The 24,172-nt window shown below is 47.1% G+C and overlaps 1 protein-coding gene across 2 annotated transcripts; it reads left to right on the top strand.

The window, feature by feature from the left end:
* Nucleotides 1–6,251: 6,251 nt before the first annotated feature.
* KLF6 (Kruppel like factor 6) lies at nt 6,252–15,109 on the top strand. Of its 2 annotated transcripts, XM_040248777.1 has the most exons (4): nt 6,252–6,671; nt 9,478–10,054; nt 11,477–11,600; nt 12,071–15,109. In XM_040248777.1, exons 1-4 carry the CDS (start codon nt 6,468–6,470, stop codon nt 12,120–12,122), a joined length of 957 nt encoding a protein of 318 aa, XP_040104711.1. In that variant the 5' UTR covers nt 6,252–6,467; the 3' UTR covers nt 12,123–15,109. The 2 variants fall into 2 exon arrangements, 1 of the variants encoding a protein (XP_040104711.1); XR_005722540.1 differs by lacking the exon at nt 12,071–15,109 and having other exon boundaries at nt 6,335–6,671; nt 9,478–10,269; nt 11,477–11,564.
* The last annotated feature ends 9,063 nt before the right edge of the window (nt 15,110–24,172 follow it).

Here is a 24,172-nt window from a genome sequence, read left to right as displayed (position 1 = left end):
TAAAATTTTAAGTAACGTCTTCTTTACTATCCAAAAATGTTAAGTGTTGACCATCTAGGAAACTAGGTGGAGTCCATCATATTCCATTATTCTACTGCTAAATACTATTTAATACAAGTTAATTTATATCGTTGTATGGACTACACACAAAAAAAAAGACCTCCCAGAAGATAATCACATTAAGACCCTGGAACCTATTAGCATGATCTTATTTGGAAAATGGGGCTTTGCAGATGTAGTTAAATTATGTTTCCTGAGATGAGATCATCCTGGATTATGCAGGTGGGCCCTAAATCCAATGACATGTGTTTTTAGAAGAGACGAGAGAGGGATATCTTAGACAGAAGAGGAAGAGGCCGTGTACCAGGGAGGTGAGATGAGAGGGATGCGGCCACAAATCAAGGAAGCCAGGAGCCACCAGCAGCTGTTAGAGCGGGAGGACCCTCTGTCAGAGCACCCAGAGGGACTGGGCCCTGCCAGCAGCTTCCTTCAGACTTGTGGCTCCAGAACCAGGAAAGAATAAATTTCAGTTGCTTCCAGCCACCATGTTTGCACTTACTAAACTAAGTACAAACATCCATACTACACCTATACTAAACTAATATATGATAGACAAATATGAATTTTATATTCTGACTCACTAGATGCTTTTAAATCAACATCCTTTCTGTCTCTTTGTCTTTCTCTGTTCCAAGAAGACTGCATACCTTAGTACACTTCCCCTCTGCAGCTTCCCCATTATTAACTAGTTCAAATTTGTTTATGGTTCTTTGTGTGCATGTGTGTGCATGTGTGCATGTGAAATTTACAGAAAGTGAAGTCTGGATCAGTAGGGACAGATGCAATCACCTGCATTACCTGCACCTCCACCCAAACATAGAACAAACCTGTCACCCATGACCATGACCCATCACTCATCATGAAGACAGCTTCCTTATGCCCCTTCCCAGTCAAACTCCAGTCCTACTGGCCAGAAGCAAGCAAACATCAATTTTACATGCTCGTGTAAACCTTCATGTAACCTGAATCTTGCAGTAGGTATTCATCTGTATAAGGCTTCTTTCACTCATTCTAACATTCCTGAGATGTGTTGGCATTGCCACACGTGCAGTAGTTTGCTCTGTTTCCTGACAAGCAGTACCATACTGGACAAGAATACCACATCTCCTGTGACGGACACCAGGGCAGCATCCAGCGTTTGACTATTAAGGATAAACTGCTATGAATGATCTTGTACAAATCTCTTTGTGAACACATTCTTTCAGAGCTTTTGCTTAAACACATGGCAGATGGAAGAGCTGAGTCACAGAACACTTGTATGTTGCACTTTATTAAAAACAGTCAGACCATTTACACAAGTGGTTGTAACATTTTACATCCTCACCAAATTGTAGCAAAGTTCTGCTTGCTTATCATACCTCCTCACCAACTCTCCCCATCTCAGGGCTTCTTAACTGTAGCTATTTCAGCTGGCTATATTTCACATTTTCCTGATGATGAACAATGTCAAACACATTCTCATGTATTTACTAACCATTTATATATATATTTCTTGTGAAGTATCTGTTCAAATATTCTGCCTACTTTTTTATGTTCTTTTAAAAAAATGTTGTACATCTATGGTTTCCATGTTGCTTCTTCCCCTCAATAACAATAAAAAGCCAGACCATCTAGAAAATCCTCATTTTCTTTGGCCTGTTAAAGAGCGAAGGCAGCAGCCACCACATGTACTGAATCTCAGAGTCTCAACACTCGGCGAAGAACAGTTGTGCACAGCAGGCGTGAACGTGGACGGGTGCTGAATTCACGAATGGATGAATGTCTGAATGCTGACTGCCTTCAGCTTACTGAATGACCACTCTCTGCCACGAACCAGGGACTGTGATGCATAATCTTCAGTTCTACCAAACTGATTTTTATCTCCATGTAAAGGACACGTTCAAGGTTGAACACCTGGCACAACTAGAGTCTACAATCCCCCCTTCATGTGGCGCCACGCTTCCACTCTCTGAATGACTTTCACCTTCTACGGTTCCTCGTTTTTGTTTTTTTTTTTAATCAGCTGTAGTATTGCTTAGATCCCATGCATACCCTTTTTCATGTAGGAAGCTGACATTATTTCCCACCAAGAAGTCATGGGCACCAGGAGTGGTAACGCCATTGCTTCAAGATAACGACCTCCCATGCATCTCCTTCATCGTCCTCTGTCTCAGGGAGTTTTGCCTGCTCTGTGAACGGTATGAATCCCAAATACCTAGCCAGTCCACAGGACGTGAGTAGCATGTTCTGAAGGGCTAATGGATACAGAGGGAAATCATGACAGTTATTCTCTTTGAAATTCAACCTATGTATTCTGTTTCTACACCTTCCCCCCGCCCTGAAAATTACCATTTTGAGGGTATCTGTATTGTGTCCAATTCAGTTGACTATTTAAAAAATAAACTGTATAATCTAAGCACTGAGAAGTACACATACAAGACACTGACAAACTTACATTCTACAGGAAAGTAGAGAGAGAAATGCATTAAAAACAATAAGTAATTACCAGGAAGAGATGCTCAACATCACTAACCACCAGGGAAATGCAAATCAAAACCTCAGTAAGAAATCACCTCATCCTGGTTAGGGGGGCTTCCCTGGTGGCTCAGATGGTCAAGAATCTGCCTGCAATATGGGAGACCTGGGTTCCATCCTTGGGTTGGGAAGATCCTCTGGAGGAGGGCATGGCAACCCACTCCAGTATTTTTACCTGGAGAATCCCATGGACAGAGGAGCCTGGCAAGTTGCAGTCCATGGGGTTGCAAAGAGTCAGACACAACTGAGAGACTAAGCACACCCTGGTTAGAATGGCTATCATTAAAAAGTCCACAAACACTGCTACTGCTACTAAGTCGCTTCAGTCGTGTCTGACTCTGTGTGACGCCATAGACGGCAGCCCACCAGGCTCCCCCGTCCCTGGGATTCTCCAGGCAAGAACACTGGACTGGGTTACCATTTCCTTCTCCAATGCATGAAAGTGAAAAGTGAAAGTGAAGTCGCTCAGTCGTACTGTATATAAAATAGATAACTAATAAGGACTTAGTATAGAGCACAGGGAACTATACTCAACATTTTGTAATAACCTATAAGGAAACAGAATCTGAAAAGGAATATATATATATTTATATATACACACACACATACATATATATAATTATATCCCGGTGCTGTATACCTGAAACACAAGGCTGTGAATCAACTATACTTCAATTTTTTAAAATTCGCAAACAATAAATGTTGGTCAGAGTGTAGGCAAAAGGGAACCCTCTGACATGGTCAGTGGAACTGTAACTTGATGCGGCCACTATGGAAAACAAAATGGAAGTTGCTCAAGAAACAAAACATAGGACTATCATAGGATACAGCAATTCTACTTCTGGGCATATTTATGAAAAAAATGAAAACACTAATTTGAAAAGAGTCATGCACCCCAACATTTACAGCAGCACTATTGACAATAGCCAAGATATGAAAACACACACAGACACACACAGACACACACACACACACACACACACACACACACACACACACACTGGAATACTACTCAGCCATAAAAAAGAATGAAAATTTGCCAACAACATGGATGGACCTGGAGTATAGTATCCCCAGTGAAATAAGTCAGATAGAGAAAAATAAATATATTATGACTTATATATGGAATCTCAAAAAAGTAAAACAAACGAATATAGCAGAAACTGACTCACAGATGATGAGAACAAACCAGTGGTTACCAGTGGGGAGAGGGATGGAGCAAGGGGTAAAATAAGAGTAGGAGATTAAAAAGTACCAACTATAATGTATAAAAAATAAGCTACAAGGATACAGTGTACAACACAGGAAATATAGTCAATACATCATAATAACTATAAATGGAGTATAATCTTGAAAAATTGTGAATCATTATGTAGTACACCTGAAATTTATATGTTTTCAATCAGCTAAACTTCAATAAAATATTACAGGAAAGCAAAAGAAAAATTGTTCAAAAGGTGAATAAGAATACTGTAATCATGACACCCACATGCACTGCAGAGAGTTATCATGGCGCCTTCCCTTGGACAGTGTCTCTCTTCTTTCACCTAACTCTCCTTTCAGTTCAGGGTGCTGTTTCCCTTGCATATTTACTGGATTCTTGCTTCCCTGGATCACTGCCACCAATTACTGAGAAAACCTACTCCCTGTTATAAGCTCACTCTCAGACACATGTCCCAAATACCACCAGCTGCTAGGCAACAATGGGTGGGCACAACCTGAAGCTGGTTCCAGGCAAGCCAGTCCCAATCCGTGTCTCCTCTATGGAGGGCCAGTCATGACACTGTTTCCAGGATAAAAGACCACTGAACACAAGCCAGTGATCATTGTAATCAGCTCACCATGAATCATCTTTACAGACTTTTTCATACAATAGATACAATAAGATACTATCCTTCCCTAACTTTTGATTGACAAAGGTCCCTGCCTAGAATCTTACAGGGTCATAGGCAAACTCAAGTCTGCTAAAATCTAACATACAAAATCCTCTCAAAAGTCTTTTACATACTTCATTTAAAAAATTTTTATTTAAAAGATGTCTCATTAAACTCTATTTTGAAATAAAAATGGAGGTAGTAGCTATAATTCCGTTTTCTATTTCGAATTTTAAAAGGCATATTCTAAAAAAAAAAAAAAAAAAGGCATATTCTTCTTCGTCTTGGCATTTTGCTAGAAAACGAACATTATGGTATATTTCAGGAGATAATTTATATAGCAAAAAAAAACCCCACACATTAAATGTCAGCTCAACATAACTTGAATTGTTTTCACATTCACTAGGGACAAGTCTAGTTGTTAATCTTCATGAGGGTCTCCAAATGGGTCTTGGAATGAGGACTCCTCTGTGGTAGGCGACAAGTACAATGACAATGTCTATATGGTAGACAAGTACAGGGACAGTGTCTAGAACCCCCATTTCCCAGACTTCAGTGGCAACAGATTCACCTGGAGAGCTTGATTAAAACACAATGGCTGGGACTCTGTAGGTTTGGGATCAGACCCTGGGTTTCTAAAATATACACAGCTGGTGTGGATGGGGAACCCTACTAAGATTGGTTATAGGCTCCCTCTATTTATAACTCCACCTGCCCCAACAAGATGCCCTCTTTTTAAAAATAAAAATGTGTTCGGGAGAATCAAGAGTGTACATAACCCCCTCAAGAGCCAGGAGATCCAACTTGGGTCTTCCAGGCCACTCTGCTCCTGCAGGTTAGGCAGGCAGAGGGGTGAGGATGTGGCACAGCCGTGGTCCTCCAGGTAAGTGCCCTGTCCTTGTGAGGGAGGCTGAAGGGGGAAACTCAGATTCATATACAACACAGCCCGGCGACTGGGGCCCTCCTGTCCCTCAGCACACCTGTAGGGCTGGTCAGCCCCCTACTCCGGGGTCACAGGTGCCACCTGGGGACAGAGGGGGATGGAACGGGGAGGGAAGGGGACACAGCGCGGGTGGTGGGTGCAGATGGAAACGGGGCAGGTACAGAGGGATAATGGAGCGAAAAGGAGGGGGGGGGGAAGAGGGTGACAGACGGGGATGGAGACGGGAATCTACAGCTGGGGCAGGAGGGGGCACCGAGAGGGTGGAAGGACGGAGGGGGCTAGAGAACGGCCGGCCAGCCCGAGGTCGGAGCGAGGGACGGAGGAGACCCAGCCGCGCTCCCCTCAGCTCGGCGGAGGGTCAGGGGACCAGGGCCCGGGCGACCGACCCGACGAACGTGGACCAGGGCTGAGGGGACAAGGACGGGGACACGACGACGGGGAAACCAGGGCCGGCCCGGGCGATCGGCCCGACGGACGGGGACCAGGGCTGCGGGGACGAGGACGGGAAGACCGGGGCCGGGACCGAGACCGAGACCGGGACGAGAAGGGCAGGGACACCGGGTCCCCTCGGCCCGACCGGCCGCGGCGCACGCAGCCTCTCGGCCGCGCACCTCCCAGCTCCGACTCCTCCGGCGCGAGACGGCCCGCGCCTTATATACCCTGCTAAAAATAGCCTGCGAAACCGCCTCCCAATCAGAACCGGCCGAAGTTCGAATTCTGCCAATGGCGAGGGCGGTGATGGAGAGGCTCGGTCACGCCAGGCGGGGCCGCGGTGAGCCGCCGCCCGCGATTGGCCGGAGCTGACATCATCGCCGCGCAGCCCCCGGGCCGGGAGCGGCGTGATTGGGCGGCGCGCGGGGCGGGCGCGGGCAAGTCACGTGGGGAGGCGGCGGCGGGGGGAGCTGGGCGGGGAGGAGGGGAGGCTGGCAGCGGAGCTTTGAATAGGGAAGTTTTGCAGGGGTTACGTTTGCAGTCAGTCCGGTGTTTGCAAATATTGTGCGGGCTCGCGAGCGCGTCTCCGGGCTCCGGCCAGGACCCGAACCCGCGGCGCCTAATCGCTGCGCACTTGAGTTTGCATGAACTTCCCCGGCGCTGCAGGCACGGCCGCCGCGCTCCCGACTGCAGACCGCACGCCTCCCTGTTTTTACAGCAGCGGGGACGGTCTCTTCCAACCCGACATGGATGTGCTCCCAATGTGCAGCATCTTCCAGGAACTCCAGATTGTGCACGAGACTGGTTACTTCTCGGCGCTGCCCTCCCTGGAGGAATATTGGCAACAGGTAAATAGGGATTTTCGTGAGCCAGGTATCCCGGTGCGCCGAGCAGGGAGTGCGTGCATGCACCCGCAGGACGGTGTGTGCTTGGAGGTGCAGTTCTTTTTCTTCTTTTTTTAATGGTTTGGGTAAATTTTTTAAAAAAAATTAAAATAATTATTGTTAAAACGTACTTGTGCCTCTGGCGCAGAAGGCACTTTAAAGGGGCCTTTCAGAGCGTGGAGCGGAGTTGTCATCTGAGTGGGGCGCAGCGGCGCCGGGCGCTCCCCGTGTTCTTGCTGTTTTCTGGGGCTGCTGAACCGTCTTCCCGAGCGTAGACCCAGCTCCGCGGCCTGATCTCGGCCCCAGCCCTTGGCAGAAGTTTGGTGCTTGTTCCGGCTCCAGGCTCTCCACAGCTGGACCTGGTCATATGAACCTGCATGGACTGCCAAGGCTATTTTTTCTTCTTCTGCTTCTTCTTCTTTTTTTTTTTTTTTTTTAGGGATTTTGTTTTCGTTTTGCTTTTTTGGTGTTTGTACATACAGGTTTTTCTTTCTTTTTTTACTTAAGAATTTCACCAGCGAAACACTCACAAGCTCCTTTTCTCTACCAGGCCATTTTCAGTTTCTTTACCTTTGGAATCCTTAAGATTTGCCTCCATCTGCCTTGTTTTTCTTACCTGCTTCTTTTGTTGACCAGAAAAAAAAAGGGGGGGGGGAACCAATGTTTGCACAACCAGTGACTTATCAGTCATATGACAATGAGCCTGTCCGAATTGCTTTTAGTCTCAGTTTGGGAAGAGGAGTCTCTGTTTCCGGCATTTTTTAGTGGAATTGGAATTTTGGGCATTGGACATTTAAAAAACTTAATTTTTCCCCCTTCTCCTGCGTTAGGATTGCCTGAAGGGAGAGAGATTTGACACTTGTCCCATTGTCTTTAAAAGATAGGAGGGTTTGGGGTTGTCTCTGCCCTACTAGGCTGTTTGCTTTTTGTCACAAAGTGAATTAGCAGATCTCATATATTCTGTGGGTTTCAAAGCTTAGAAGGCTTTTAAGGGGGATGAAATGCAAAGTGGAACAACCTTCACATGCCTGCCTCATTGTTCACAGCCCTCCCTTCTCTCTCCCCTCCCAGCTTTTCCTACTAAAGAAGCTTCCTAGGATGTGATTGAAATCGATCTAAGTAGTTTCCTTGGGCATTTGGGATTTGGGCCACAAGCCAGGCTGAGCTCTGGGTTGCCTTCAGAGGCTTTTAAACTCTCCCCAAGAGCTTCATTCTGGTCCCCAGTGCTTCTCGGCATAATGGGGATTTTAAATTAGCCAGATTATTAAAGTTTAACAAGGTCTCAGTAAACATGCTTTCCTTTTTCTTTGGAACATCCATAAGATACCTTGCCAGTCTCTCCTCAGAACACTGGAGGGTGCTTTGTAACCTAGACGTCTAATTTTAGGGGTAACAAGAAAACAATGATTGTTTTTTTCCCCCTCTGCTTGCTCCTGCTTGCGGTGTGAAGAGTCGGGGGGGGGGGGGAGGGGGGAAGGATATATTCTGATTGCAGGCACCCTGCTAAATAAGCAAGGCTGAGCCCTTTGGGTGGGCTTGGCTAGCCCTGAAAATGATTTGCTTAAAAAAGAGAGCGGCGTTTGCTGTAGCAATGTAAATCTGTAGACTTGGCAGTTGTATAGACAACCTTATATGGACATGTAGGCAGTTGATCCTAGTGAAGATAAGGCAGACATAATTTAATCCTAAAATGTTTCCTACCGTTTTTCTTTTCCAGTGGCTAGAAAGTTTGAGATGGTGGGGAGAGGGGATGCTGGTGTCTCGGCAGTTGTAGCTTCTGGAAAGGTTGGTTGTGGGGCTGGGGGGGGGCACTCTGTCCATGACACACTGCATGTATATTTGAACCGGGTCCTTTTTTTGGCCGCTGGTCAGAATTTCAAAAGGAAGTCTCCTTTGGCATTGCGTGAAAGAAATAGAGTGATGACTCATACAGTTGTACTCTTGGCCAGCAGATAAAGTTCTAGTCCATTGTGGGACTCCCAGCAGGGCCGGGAAAGGAATTTCCCCTCCCGCATCCTTTACAAAAGCAGATGGCCATTCTGGAACCATTTTTCCACTCCTGTTGTTGTTTTCCTCTGACCACTGTGGAAGTCATTTAAGTTGTGTGCTCACATGGCCCTGCACTTGGGAATGGCATTCTTTGAAAGCCTACTAAGGTCTGGGCTCCTCCACAGGAAACGGGTAGCTTCTGGGCAGCTCGGTTGATGTTCCTGACCCTAGACGTCCCCCTGGCTGCGTCTGCCCCGGCTGGGCGCGGCCTGTGCTGTCAGCGGTTCTCCAGAGGGGACGCATGGCCATGTCAGAGCTCACCGTGCTGCGGGCAGCAGGCCCGCAGAAGCAGGCTGCCTGGGTGTCCTTCATGCACAGGGTTCTGGAGGCTGTCTGATAATCTGGTTAAACCTGTCGGGTGGGGGTGGGGGTGGGGGTGTCGGAGGCTGGTGTCCTTTGTGTGGCTAACAGAAACTCATTAGAAACGTCAACACTGTAACTCTCAACAGAAACTAGCTCCTCTGTGGCCATCAGCCATTTGTGGCCATTGTGGTCCACCTCGGGGAAGCGGGGAGAGGCTTCGCCCTGGTTTTCCTTCTGAACGTGTCCTGTTCTTAGAGATAGCTCTCTTGCTCTGCTACAGACACGGAGTCCTATAGTGGCAAGGCCACAGTTGATCTGCCCTTGGCTCCTGCATGTTTTGGTTTTTTTGGAATTGTGCTTTCGGTTCCGTTTTCGGTGTGGTCACAATCACGTGCCTCCCTGTGATTCTTTCGCACAGACCTGCCTGGAGTTGGAACGTTACCTGCAGAGCGAGCCTTGCTACGTGTCAGCCTCTGAGATCAAATTCGATAGCCAGGAAGATCTGTGGACCAAAATCATCCTAGCTCGGGAGAAAAAGGAGGATGCGGACCTGAAGGTGTCCTCCTCTGGCCCTCCTGAGGACGCACTCCACAGCCCCGGCTTCAGCTACAACCTGGAGACCAACAGCCTGAACTCGGATGTGAGCAGCGAGTCCTCCGACAGCTCTGAGGAGCTCTCGCCCACCACCAAGTTTACCTCTGACCCCATCAGCGAAGTCTTGGTCAATTCGGGGAATCTGAGCTCCTCGGTCACCTCCACGCCTCCGTCCTCCCCAGAACTGAGCAGGGAGCCCTCGCACCTGTGGGGCTGTGTGCCTGGCGAGCTGCACCCCCCCGGGAAGGCGCGGGGCGGGACCTCAGGGAAGCCAGGCGACAAGGGCAGTGGGGACGCCTCCCCCGACGGCCGCAGGCGGGTGCATCGCTGCCACTTTAATGGCTGCAGGAAAGTTTACACCAAAAGCTCCCACTTGAAAGCACACCAGCGCACCCACACAGGTCAGTCCCTCCTGCGACCTGGGCGGTGGGGCGCTGCTGAATTTCACCCGCCCTGGGAGGGGGCTGGGCAGGAGGCTGTCGGAGCAGACACATCCTCACCTCCTTTCTTCCCCCCCGAAAGAGTTGGGTCTCTGGGGAGGACAGAGTAGGCGCTGAAAGACTGGACTTGTATGCCCGATGAATGGTCTATCGCTTTCTGATTAAACACATAAGAGGTAAATCACATTCTTTGTCTACACCCAGTCCCCTGCCCATTCCCAACCACCCGGGTTACAGAGGCCCCACTGTGCCCAGTCGGCAGTGTCTGTGCAGCATGTTACGTGAAGTTGCCTCTGACTTGTGGACACAAAGTTCGAGGGTTGGGGCGGGGTGGCCCGGCCGTGTGGCACACATGGGTGCCAGCCACCATGGGGGGGTCTTCTTAGCTGACCTTATCGACTGCGAAGCGGTATCGTCGGCGGGTGCCTAGTAAGGACTTCTCTGCATGTCATGCTGCCTTTGCTTTCCGATGTCAGTTTTTAAAACGATATCTTCCTAATGAAATATCACAGTCTGGAGAATAGTTCCATTTCAAGTTACCATGACAGCCTAGGATAACTGCTGGAATGTCACAGACATCTTAGAGCTGAAAGGGGTCTTAAGGGTCACGTCACACAGAATCTCATGCGGCCAGTAACAAGAGGAGACGGGGATCCCCAAAGCAGCTCAAGGCAGAGCTGGAATCAGGACCCGGGTGCCCTGGACCAGCTCCCAATGGTCCGAGCAGCACACTCAGGACTAGCTGTGGGAATTTTTTTTGTTTTTTTTTTAAATTTCTCAGGTAGCACCTTTAGTGAAATCCTATTTGTAAAATGGCCAAGGGATGAAGTCAACTGGGTGTCTTGTTGGTCCTTTAGAAAGTGCTTTGAAGGCTTTGGAATGGGGCTTCCCAGAAACTCATGACCTCGGTTTTAGAGAAATGTAGTTTCCCGGAGGAAACTACAGAGCCTCATTCCATGGGGAAGTGAGTAAGGAACAAAATAAGTGCTTGAGAGAAACCGTTTCCATGGAGAAAGCAGTAAAAACCCAGCCCTGGCCAAGGCTGTGGGTCCAGTGGCCTGACACATCACCTCGGAAGTATTTCTCTGGTCTGAGTAATTGTCATTCTTCCATGTTGGCTCTGGTCACGGTCATGCGGCCTTGCCAAGCCTGGGTCCGTCTCCCAACACTGGGAGTCCCCAGGCTAGGTCAGGAAAGAGCCCCTGCCTGGTACCTCGGGAGGGCCAGCTCCCAGCCCTAATGGGTATGTGTTCTGAGTTCCTGAGGGCAGTGTCCCCCTAGCCTGCTCCTGAGAGGACTCTCCGGCTGTGTGTTGGGGTCGTGGGGCCCCTCCCTCACTGCTCAGTGAAGTAATGGCGTGCCTGTCATGTGCTCTCTTCCCAGGAGAAAAGCCTTACAGATGCTCATGGGAAGGGTGTGAGTGGCGTTTTGCAAGAAGCGATGAGTTAACCAGACACTTCAGAAAGCACACTGGTGCCAAGCCTTTTAAATGTTCTCACTGTGACAGGTACGTGCATGAACCACAGGGGCGGGGGTGCCATCCCCGGGAGCAGGCATGCCGTCACCCCGCAGCGGGCAGCCGTCCTCCGGGCCTGCAGTGGCATTTCTCTTTTCAGCCCAGGACTTTTTTAAAAAAGGCTCTTGTTTGCCAGTCGTCCAGGTTAGGAAGCCCCAGGTATTTGAGTGCCTGAGAATAGAGTGATTTCATTCATACTTTCTGAGGAACAACCCTTGATCGGTTTTCAGATTTGAAGGCCAGGTAGTGAAGTCGAGTGACATTCCCAAGAACTCACTGGTGGCTTCTTTGATGTAGATATTTCTGTCAGTTGGAATTTCCTGCCCCACATGAGGATGGGGTGACTCAGGACGGGGGTAGTGCACTCTCCTGGGGAGAGGCTGAGGTTGGGGAGCTCGGGGCAGAGGTCTGTGACCGGCAGGGCAGGAGAACTGATGTCTGGGACCTGATTCTCTCCACAGGTGTTTCTCCAGGTCCGACCACCTGGCCCTGCACATGAAGAGACACCTCTGAGGGGGCAGAGCGGCAACTCCTGCGGGCTAAAAAGGCTTCCAGGCTGAGACGGCCGCGGAAGGAGGGTGCGTGTTCCAGCCAAAGCCATTTTGCACCCTGCCCGGTCGCCTCCAGGACCTACTGGGAAGGTCTTTCGAGGGCGAGAACAGTCACGTCCGAAGCGGCAGGGCACCCGGGGTGTGTGGTGTCTGGGTGGCCCCGGCTTGCCACTGGTTACCTGTCCTCTGAGTGGTCCCTAAGCCTTTGCCGTGAGCATGTGCACTGAGAATGTTAGTGGTGGGTGGGCTGTATGTGGAGGGTCTCCTACGGACTGGGTGATGAGGCACGTCCTTTCCCTGGCGAGACTGCAAGAGACAGAAAAAAAAAAGAGTTTGAATGTTCTGTGTGTGAGGCGTGTTCTGTGAGACGAGATGACCATCCGTCATTTCCTGAGGGGGTGTCTGCGCCTTAGAGGAGAGAAAAAAAAGTCAAGAAGAAGGGAAGATGTGGAGGGCAGGCGTGGGCAGTCAGGACCCCGAGTGACGAGTGGGTGTTGGTGGGGAGAGCCCCTTCCCCCCCGGTGTGTGATGGGAGCGTTCGGTGTTCGGTTCAGCTGTGTGAAGTGAGTAGCTGGCGCTGCTTGCTGCGACAGAGTTCATTTGTTACCTGTTGTATACGCTGTGTACCTACAAACATAACACGTGGATAACTTTTCCTTCTAAGACAAAAGTAATGCATGGTCTGGGGAATTATCTGCTTTTCCATTTTTAAATCAGGACTACCATTTTGATTCCAAGTTCACTGAGCAGCTAAGATAACGATTGGTCGAATCAGGTGACCCCCTAGCCATCTGGGCCTGGCAATACGTGATGCTTCCCCCTCCACCCCCAACTCCCGCCCCTTGGATTTATTCGTAACACTCCCCTTCTAGAGAGGCGTTGTGCAGTGTAGGACTATTTTGTCAGTGGTTCCGAATTCGTATTACCTTTTTGGAGAATTTCAAGTTGCCCTTGGGAGACATTGGGCACGAGTTGGGTGTCCGGGACACCAAGGCTGGGAATCGCTGGTCTAATGTCCCACTAGACTCAGAACCTAAAATTTTTCTCAGTTGGGTGGATGAAACCACTAAAGCTTAGAAACTGTTTTCTCATGCAGCTAAATTTCTCTTATTTATGCCTTGAGGACTCATTTCTGGTTTTCTAGCTGTTAATGCACTGTAGATCTTAATAATGGTGCCTTACGCAAGTGGCCCCTCCTGTGGGGGTCTCATACAGGGGAATGGGTGATGCATGCTTTATTAAGGCTCTTTTTTCACCTGGCTTTGTACTGTATCAATATTTAATACAGAAAAAAAAAAAAATCTCTTTAAGGTCCTACTTCACAAAGTCAAATAGATGAAAACTCCCCAAACAAGTCAGTATTTACTCAATAGCTTAGACAACTTGACTGTCAGTGTTCAAGTGGGAAACACATGATAATTGGAAAATCAGACCATTTCTGCCACCGTGAGGGTGAGACTTCAATATAGACTTTGCACAACACTTGTACAGATCATACACCGGCTGTGTTTAATATGTAACATTTTCACACGTATTAAAGATACAGAAGTATTAAAAAACAGTGTATTTGCTTAAAAGGCACAAGTTTCTCGCGTATCTATCTAGCTATCTGTTGGTAACACAGAAGGTATATTACTTTTTTAAAAAGTGGGCGAAATTCTTGTGTATGTACATTTGTGTGTATAGTATGTGTATGTGTGTGTGTATATATATACATATATATGAATAATATATAAATATTTTTTTAAGGAGAAATTAGAATGTATAGCTAGAAAATTCCACAGCCTGTAAAGACCTATTTCAAAATGGCCATAAAGGAGGTAAAAATGAAAACTATAACTTTTATAAAGGCTTTATCTTTCCTTTAACAATTTGTCACAGGCCCTTGGCATCAGATCTCTTCCAGACTGCCAAGTCACTCATTGTAATTGGTGGGTCTGGGATAGGGTCCCTTGGCCATTCAGAACTGCCATGAACAGAATACTAGCCCGCTGGTTGTTTGGTCTCAGACACACTAAGGTTTTGATTTCAAATGTCAGCCTTATTGAAGATCTAACCTAAAAGTAAGCTAATCACAGAGATTCTTTTTGAGAGCATTTTTTATGCAGATGAAGCTATTTTTTTTCCAGCACATAGATTCTTCCAGTTTTTCCAACAAGTAATTTCCCCGAATTGGCATACCACAGCATGGACAGCTGATCCTCCATGCAGCTGCTGGTCAAGGGTGTGGATCTTCTCTTTATATATATTTATATATATATATATATATATATATATGCACATAAGTCTGGCTGGGCTGGTATTTTGTTTGATCTTCCTGAAAATGAGCAATGGTAAAAGCTCATATAACTGGTTTGTTTGTTTTGTTTTTTTTAATCTGGGCTGATGGATACACTTACCTAAAGAAATTATTTTGCTGAGGGGGAAAATGCACTTTTTTCTTTTGGCAGTTCCAAATCCAGACACTTGATTTGCTGGATTTTGGAGAAAAAAACAACTCCTTTTTTGGCCCTGCTGTGTGCTTAGCCATAACAGTTCCATTAAGCAAGAAGGTAAACAAAAGACAAAAAATAAAAAACTTGCACTGGCTTGTCTCACTTATGAAACACCGTGGAGTGGTTTGATTGGGTGGGGCTGGGCGCCATGTATGTCAATGCCTGTAATTTTCATAATAAGCAAGTACATAAAGAATTACAATTCTGTTCAGGTGATAACTGAGCCTCAATCAAGCAGAAACTTTTTGCTTGACATTAAAAAAAAAAAATTTCTATTAGTGAAATTTCTTTCTTTTTATTTTGAAGCACCCTGTTATCTAAAAAAAAATCTTTGTAAGATTTTTGTAAAATTTTGTTTTACAAGATTTTATTTGAAATTGTTTTTTGCAAGATTGTTATATTTCTGTATGAATGTATTTTTTATTGGAATAACATAAAAGAATTCTTATCAGCATCTTGAGTCTGGCTGTTTTTGTGTGTGGCGGGGTGGTGTGGAGGGAGGGAGTGTTGAAACAAATTCCTGCCAGATTAATCACTGGGCTCCTCCTTGGGAAATCTTTATGCAACCCTAGCAGCCACTTGCCTGTCTCCCTCCCACTCACCGTCCTGGCAGCAAAGGTGGAAATAGGAGCCTGGGGTTTGTCCCCTGATGCACACTGGCTTCTCCTCCAGGGCCTGGCCACCAGGCTTTCGGGCTCAGGAGGAAACTCTGGCTGTGCTTTTGCTGTTGCTCCAGCCTGGGAATAAACTGCAGAGGCATACGAGGAACGTGGAACAAGCACCTCCTGTTCACTTCCGATGTTCCTGGAGACCTGTTCAAGGTCAGATGCTCCTGGGCACCTGTTCCACCAAGGCCGTCAGAGCTGGGGGCCACCCCCAACCTGGCCCGAACACCTGGCTGGGTTGTCACCCAAGAGGGTGGAAAGGACACTGGGGACAGCAGGCCCCAGAGCCATCCTTCTGGCCTTCAGGACACCCTCCCTTACCTCTCCTCCCCAACCACCACCTTCTCTGGTGAGACCAGCAAAACGGCAGGAGGTGAAAGATTATTTACCTGATCGCCCAAATTTTTTTTTTTCCCTTTAGGCAGATGGGATTCATTCAATGCAAATTGTTTTGTTTTTTTTTGAAAATACGGTAGCTTTTGGTTTTCTAGAAACATTTCCCAGCATGAGATCATGGTCCTGCTGTGTGATGAGTGGCAAACGAGTTTGTGTTCAGATCATATTAAGCTCCTTAGTGGGGACAGGGTAGAAATGATGTGTGCCTGCTGGAGGGGTCAGTGGGATGGTGGAAATTTCCGAGAGGTTGAGCTTAGGCTCATTCTTAGTTTAAGGAAGTTCTCTAGTTGTTGCAGGAAGGGCTCCCTGCGTCTGTAGCGGTTCTACATTTTGCCTCCTGAGCAGGGTTTACACAAGCTGCCTTTTAATTTGATAATTGGGGAGGAGAAGCTGAAGTGCGTCCCCAGATTAGGAATGTTAAGTAATTTTCTTTCTAGAACTGCGGTAAAAATATCAGCCATTCGAAAGGAGTGTGGTGTGGGAGGGTGAAGGAAGCAAATGCAGTTTTTGCCAGGACTCTTGGGTGTGTTGTGTTCAAAGCACATGTCAGGATGACTAATAGTTGGATTGCCCCGACTGTAGCGCTAAATAAAGGCTTGATAATGCATTCTCGGCTACTAGTGAGACTTGACCACTTTGTCATGCGAGGACTATGCCGAACAGCCCAGTTATGTTCAAATAAGGCTGCTAGGAGAACTGCCATGCAAGGAATCAGCTGTAAACCCAGGATATTTATAGAAGGACAAAAATTTTCACTCTGCTTAACAAAAGTGTTGAAACCTAGCTAAAAGAAAAGATCTGTTCTGTGTGCTTTTGGACAATTTGCTGAGCCACACTGGACCTCAGCTTTCTTATTGCTGAAATATTTTGGGCTTGGTCACATGTATCTAGCATTTTGTAGAGCACTGCAATTCTGTGGTCTGTGAGTATAGGGTGGACTTCAAATTACACGTCCACCCTCCTCGGAATGCTCCGCTCAGATCTAGAAAGTTCTCTCACGCCACAGTAGATGGTATTGTTGAGAAAATTGCTCTGACTTAGAATGGAAAGGGGAACGTTCTCAAATATCCCTTTGCCCCTTTAATTACAGTTAAGTTATTTAGACATTTGGTGCCATAATACATACCATTTTTTAAATTCAAAACAAAAACCAAAAACAACTCTTTGAAAACAGCCATTGTAGCCACGGCAGACCCAAAGCCTCTAAGTTCTCCCAGCTCACCAATTCCATGGTACAGGTTCCCAGCTGACCTGTGTGCCCAGAGGGCGGGGGAGGTGATGGGGTCAGGTTGGTTACTTTTATATTTTAATTGCTGTGGAGAAAGAACGTAGCTTTCCTATGTAACTTCCTTCTTAGTTTTTAACCTTATGCCACCATGAAGTATGTTTTTTTTCTCTAAGTTTTTAAAAATTGCATTTATGTATTATTTTATTTTTTTATCTTTGGCTGTGCTGGGTCTTCACTGCCGCAAAGGCTTTTCTCTAGTTGTGGTGCCACAGTTCCTCACTACACTGGCTTCTCTTGTTACAGAGCACAGGCTCTCAGACACAGGCTTCAGTAGTTGTGGCTTGTGGTAAGCTAGGCTTTTTTTTTTTTCTTTTTTAACAACTTTCCTTCCCAACTTGAAATATTCCTCTCCTCAAACTGGGTGATGATGAAAGCGATAGTATCTACCATTTGTTGTGTCTTAACTACGAACTGAGGAGGGAATATGTTATATATGTGTGTCTGTGTGTGACTTCATATATATTTCCCAGTGTACTTCACATGGCAGACATTATCCCCATTTCACAGGTGAGGACTACTGAGGCACCACGAGATGAAGCTGCTTTTTCTAGGTAGCTCAGTAGGACGCATCAGGCCTGGCATCCAGGCCATGTCTCGCAAATGCCAAAGACCAAAGGTTTAATCACCATCTGGCACTAGTTTCTGTCTCACCAGAGCCTTCCACTCATCCTGATGGATTTACCTTAAAATGAAGTTACATTTAAGAAAGGGAGACAGAACTTTCTTATAATTCAGAAACACTGAAGCTATAAACTGTGCTGTAATCCTAAGCAAACAAAAGTAACCATTTTGAATTGCTTTCAAGAAATGAGACAGATGGCACATATTTATTTTTAATGTTTAAGAAGCTCGAGAAAGCAATCGGGGATGTGATATCCTGCATTAATTGGCAAGCATCACCTAATGTACATAGTTAAGACACAAAGAGAAGAAAATTAGGTCCTTGCATCACATAAATGAGGCAATACAGCAAAGTGTATTTAACCAGATTTATTTTATAACATGGTCTCTCTGTTTCACTCTAAGTAATTTTAATGAGAATTCTCTAAATGTCTATGAATGGTAAGAGACAAAGACGAGATGGAGTCTGGGTACCACATGTCCTCATAGGAGCCATGCTGGACTGAGCAGTAAGCACTGAATTTTCAATAAAGGTCAGATTTAACTAGAATGCCCTTTGTCACTGTGAGTTCCTGCACATTCATGTTGCTAAACCTTGTGCTGGCTTCCCTTTACATAATTGTACTAAAAGAAAAAAAAAAAAAGATGTCATATGATCTAGAACTCTTCCTTAAATTCGTAGCTCCCATCCAAAGGTGACGTGAACAAACAATTAGTAACTTTTTACAAGGCTTAGCTGCTGACAGTGGATCGTATTCACCGTGATGCAGAAATCACATCTTGGAAGCTCTGTAATTGCTTGCTTTCCAAGCACCCATGCCAGTGACTTGCATGTGTGGATTGAGGCTAGCTCTGTTCCCCTTGATTTCTTAAGCTTCACATTACCACATTTCATTGTGGTTGTGCAAGACTTGCTTCCAGATGCACAAGATAGGTGATGACAAGCATGGGCTTTATCAATTAACTCACCGTAAAAAAAGGCAGCCCTGCCTGGGTGTCGTTTGCCGATTGCATGGCTGTGGAGATGGCAGAGTGGTGACCCTGTGGGGGCAGGTGAAGTGGCAGTAAGTGAACTGTGCCCTGTCTTCCCTTTCAGCAGGCATTTGACAAAATCTTCACCGACTGTCACCCCTATGTTCACTCAGTTTACCATCCTCCCCCAAATAGGTCATTTACTTGAAAGTTCAAAAGCTGTGCTGACTTCCCAAGAGACATATATGTATACATGTGTGAGTGTTTTAACCATAAAACTTTAACTCTTTGTGGTAAACTTGCCTTTGGGCAACATTCAGATAGATTAAAATATTTAGTTGAAGAAAATGAAAGAGAACCTCAATGTTTCCTAAGGACTGAACTGTGATGATACGGTTTGGAATGTCTGTCTGTCGTCCAGCTACATCAGATGGTGGAGAGGGGGTGACAGGAGCTGAGACCTCTGAGAGTCCGGCGTGGGTGAGGCTGCCCCTGCGACCTGAATGAGCTCCAGTAAAGCTGGGACGGGAGCCTCTGCTCGGTGAAGAGTAGCCCGTGAGGACAGCTCAGGGGATTACCACCCACCTCCTGGGTTTCTCCAGCCCCTGCTGCAGGGCGCACTTGGCGTGAGTCAGGAGGAGGGGACCAAGGGAGAAGGTTCTGTCCCATTTTGGCCAGAAATGTTTATGGCGTTTGAGAGAGGAAGGCTTACTGGCAACTTCTGGTTCATCATTAATCAGTCATGACCCACCCACTGGGCACTTCCCGTAGGTAACAAGGAACTCGCCTTTTAAGGAGGTGAGAATTCCAGCAAGTAGTCCAAATGGCACCTGGAAATGAAGAGACAGGACGAGGATGGGGAAAGTCGTTCAGGGAACGTCGTTCACCTTTCTTTACAGTGACTTTCTTTGGAAATCCTTAACAGTAGCCTATGCTAAGAATTGTGTGTGTGTTTTTAAGGGAATCCTATTAATTGTATTTTGCAAAGACTGGGCAGGTACTACCCTATTGTGTTCTTAGGAGGCAGCGATGACCGTTCTCACCTGCCGCTCTTGAAATGAATCACTAATCCCTGGCTTGGAGATGGTTACTAGAAACCCTTTCAGCTTTGTTTTCCCCCATCTCTGAAATGAGAATAGTGAGACCCTTTTCAGATCATTGAAAGATTAGAGACAAGGGATATAGGGATCAATAGTTGTCATGATCATATCCCATGGTGGATATTTATCTCTCAATTAGGAAAATAATTTTTGTCTTCCCGTCGAATTTGTCTAGCAGTGGAATTTAACACACAGCATTAGGAAAAAGTCAGCCACATTTAATTTCCACAACATAATTTTGCAGTGAATTCAGTGAAGGACAAGCCCATGTTTACGTTGCATTTTATGATCAATAAAGCAGCTTCTTCGTGAAATGCTTGCTGCACTGCAATCTTATAGGAAGGGAGTTCTGCAAGTCTTCGAGAGAGATGAACTTTCCTGCTAAAAGCTGTGAACACTCTGACCACTGAACTGACCAACAGGCTCAGTGAGCTGAACTTACATTGCTTTTGACGAATGACACAGAACCCAGAGGTCTTGGTTGTGACTGCCATTTTTAGAAGCAGCTGTAAATCCTGAGAGTGTATGAGTCACTCAGCCATGTCTGACTCCTTGTGATATCATGGACTGTAGCCCACCAGGCTACTCCGTCCATGGGGTTCTCCAGGCAAGAATACTGAAGTGGGTAACCATTGCCTTCTCTAGGTGATCTTCCCGATCCAGAGATTGAACTCAGGTCTTTTGAATTGCAGGTAGATTCTTTACCTTCTGAACCACCAGAAAAGCCCTGAGACAGGTCTGATTCTTCTCAGTCAGGTGGGCTGTTCCTGGCTGGCCACTGAACCACAGTCTCCTCATGGTTCTCTGGAATTAGTGCATTATTTGACTTGTTACTTTCTTCCTGATTCAATGGATTCTGTGTCTGGAATATCTCACTCACGAGCAGGCAGCAGCCTAGATGCTAGAAGAACTTGAATTTGGCATACATTCTCTCCAATTAAAATTCCTGTGCTTACCTTCAGATACACTTGTTGGTTATTTTCTTTATTTTGTCTTGTTTTGAGTTAACCAGTGTTTGTTTGCTTCTTTTTTAATTTTCACCACCCATTTTCTTACATGCTAACCCCCATCGACATGCATTCGACATCTCCTTAGTGTAAATAAAATGCCGTATATCTGCAGAGGTTTTGTTTGTTTTGGTGTCACTGTAGTCTGTATGTAAAATCATCTCATGGCCATTTCCTTCGAGAAGCAAGCACTGGGATGACAGGATGCAGGCTGCCCCTCTGGGTGACAAAGTTGACAGCGAGCATGTGAATCAACCCTCATTTGCTCCTCAGGCTGCTAGTGGTCAGCAGGGCAGCCACCCACATTCTCCTCTTGCAGGGAATGAACCCAAAGCCCAGTCAACCAAGCCATATGGTCAGTGGGAGGCAGCCCGAGAGATAAGCCAGCCCATCTCTCTCCACGGTCATAATAGGTTCTGCTTTGCTACCTGTTGATGTCTCCAATTTTTAGGTGCTGTAGACATCACAGGTGCCCACCTCTGTGTAAAGTGTGGGGCAGAACCACATCTGCATCCTCCATAGTCGTCAGGAGTCAGTGATGGAGCATCAGGGGCAAAGCCCATTCATTCATCATTCACTCACTCACTCAACTGGGGAGTGTTGACGAGCTGTCGGGCACCTTGCAACAAGCCCCTCTGGCTGCCAGAGCAGAAGACTGACTCCCAAGTCTTCTCTTCAAACTGTAGCTTATACACCAACCTAGCCCCCAGCCTCCCAGGCCACACCAGCCACGGAGGGTCCCCTTCCTGAAGCTCCTGTCCCTTGCCTCCTGCTTGCCTCCTCTGATACCAGTGGGAGGTGCCTGGTTTCTCGTTCGTGATGCTCGGCTAGAGAGCTGAGCCTTTCAGAGCAAAGCTGGCTGTGTGTGTACCAAGCCGTGCCAATGACAATGCTCTCTCTGCACCCATGGTCCTTCGCCATCAGCTCACAGCCCTCGACTAGGGATCCATTAGACCTGCTAAGCAGTCCCCAGGGGCCCCCATCTGACCACACAGCCCAGCCGCAAGGTGTGGAGTCACGCCTGATGCCCCCCTGACTTCTGCAATAGTGCTGCAGCCTCTACACCTGACAGCCTGGGAGCTCCCAATCAGGACGCAGACGTGTTTGTTTCCATCTGTGCTGCAAAGCGTGAGTACCTGGCACATCCTCCCCAAGGGGTAAGCATCAGAAAGGGAGGAAAGTGTCCCCACTCCCCAGGCCTTGTCTGCTCTCCAGAATCTGGATCCCTCACCTGCCTCTTTCCTCTGGGCTTCCTTAGTCTCCCTCTCCTCTCTTTCTCTCTCTCTGCTTCCCTCCTTCTCTCCCTCCCTCCCCGTGAGTAGGAGTCCCTTTCGGCCAAGACTCTGTACCCACAGTTTGACATGTCCCCTGGTAAGGGTACTCTAGTAATGCCTCTTCAACGAATGAATGAAAGGATGACCCTACCATGACTTTCTCCTGTGTCCAAAGCACAGAGAATTTAATTCCAAGGATAAGCACTAAATAAAATCCAGCCGCCCAACTTATCCACTGTATGAGGACTCTATGGTACACCTATTCCTGGATGTCTATCCCTAGATAGATGTCTATCCATCAGTGGCCAGAAAGGCTGAGCATGCCTCATGTTCAGCCCATTCTTCTCCCTTGTCGCCTTAAATGGAAAAGTTATTCAAGAAGAGGAAGTATCTGAAGGTTAGAGGAAAATGGTTGGGGAAATCCACGCACTGGTGGGTGTGGCTCTGTGTAAATGATACCAGCTGGATCTGTGGCCAGTGGGCATCACTTAGCAAGTGCCCTTGCCTTCAGCTCGTGTGAATTGAATAGAGGCACACTGAACTCTCCACGCCTCACGCCTCATGAGTGGAGCTGCTCAGGGAAATGAAAGCAAAGCTGTAGGAAAACTGGCTTTCGGGACTTGTTAGTACAGTTTAAATATTCAAGTGTTTTGACGTATTACTTCCACACTGAATACAATGCATTTTTGATTCTGGTTATGAGTCTTTGGCACGGGAGGAATAAATGGGTGGGCTTCCGGGATGGCTCAGAGGTAAAGAATCCCCTTGCCAACACAGGAGACGTGGGTTCAATCCTTGGGTTGGGAAGACCCCCTAGAGAAGGAAATGGCAACCCACTCCAGTATTCTTGCCTGGAGGAGCCCATGGACAGATGAGCCTGGCAGACTACAGTCCATGGGGTCACAAAGAGCTGGACACAACTGAGCAATAGGCATAGAGTCCCTGATGACCAGTTAAAATGTCTGCGAGTTCTTCTCTCACAGCCTGCTCCTACATCCTGCCATGGGATATCGTTTTTGCTGCTTGCAGTCCTGGGGGGTCGTCCTTCCTTCAAGGTCAAGTGGGTGACTAAGCTGTCATCATCACGTGACTCATCATGTGTTAGATGTGATCACACACTACAAGGGCTTGCAGTCTTTTCCCCACTGAAAGTAACATGATCCGGTGAGCTTTTGAGGTGAAAAAACTGACTTTGAATCGCATCTGTGTAACCAGGACGAATTCCAGAAGCTTTGAGCCTGCTCTCACCTGGGGAAGGGGCCCTGCTACAGGGGCCACAGGTATTGACTAGTCACCTGAGCAAGGGGCCCTTTCTACATGGGCTGCAGGCATTGACTAGAAGACCCACACCAACATTCCTGATTCTGTCCCCGGCCCCAGGAGACCTAGAGGAAACGAGGCCTCGTCCACTTTTCTCTTAGATAAAAGGCTGTTTTTGTCTCACATCCCTTGGGTAGAAACTTTTCTCACATGCCATCATTTTTTTTTAGCAACTTTCCCAGTCGATTGATTTTTATGAGCCACCCCAGGGAAGCATCCTTTCAGGACATCTCAGCAACAAATAAAATGCTCCGGTGCCTGAAGGCTGGTCTCCAGCCAGGGTCCACCCCAGCTCTGTCACTTCAGTCAAGATGTTCCGTGTCTCCGGGGCAGAGATGCCGGTCTCCCTGGATCTGTGAGGCTGGTGCCACAGCCGTCAGGAGCAAACGCACAGAAAAGACACCCCAAATGGAGTAGTTGTTCAGTCGCTCAGTCGTGTCCGACTCTTTGAGACCTGATGGACTGCAGCATGCCAAGCTCCCCTGTCCTTCAATATCTCCCAGAGTTTGCTCAAACTCCAGTCCATTGAGTTGATGATGCCATCCAACCATCTCATCCTCTGACACCCCCTTCCTCCTGCCCTCTATCTTTCCCAGCATCAGGGTCTTTTCCAATGAGTTGTTGCCTCTCATCAGGTGGCCAAAGTATTAGAGCTTTAGCATCCCTGGAAGACTGGGCTCAAATACTAGGATGCTGCAGCCCACCCACCTCCCTTTTTCTTACCTCCTTCTGCTTTGATTCTCTCACCTGTAACACTGGAGATGACAATAAATAGCCAAGGCACTGACTGTCATGAGGACTAGAAATGATCCATGGAACGAGCTCAGCTTGGGACCTGGTGCCAAGAGGGGTGATTCCCATCAGAGTTTGCTCG

This window comes from Oryx dammah, unplaced genomic scaffold (genome assembly GCF_014754425.2).
Source record: "Oryx dammah isolate SB20612 unplaced genomic scaffold, SCBI_Odam_1.1 HiC_scaffold_10, whole genome shotgun sequence".
Taxonomy (NCBI): domain Eukaryota; kingdom Metazoa; phylum Chordata; class Mammalia; order Artiodactyla; family Bovidae; genus Oryx; species Oryx dammah.
Note: the sequence above shows the minus strand (reverse complement) of the source record. Positions and strands in the feature narration are given on the sequence as shown.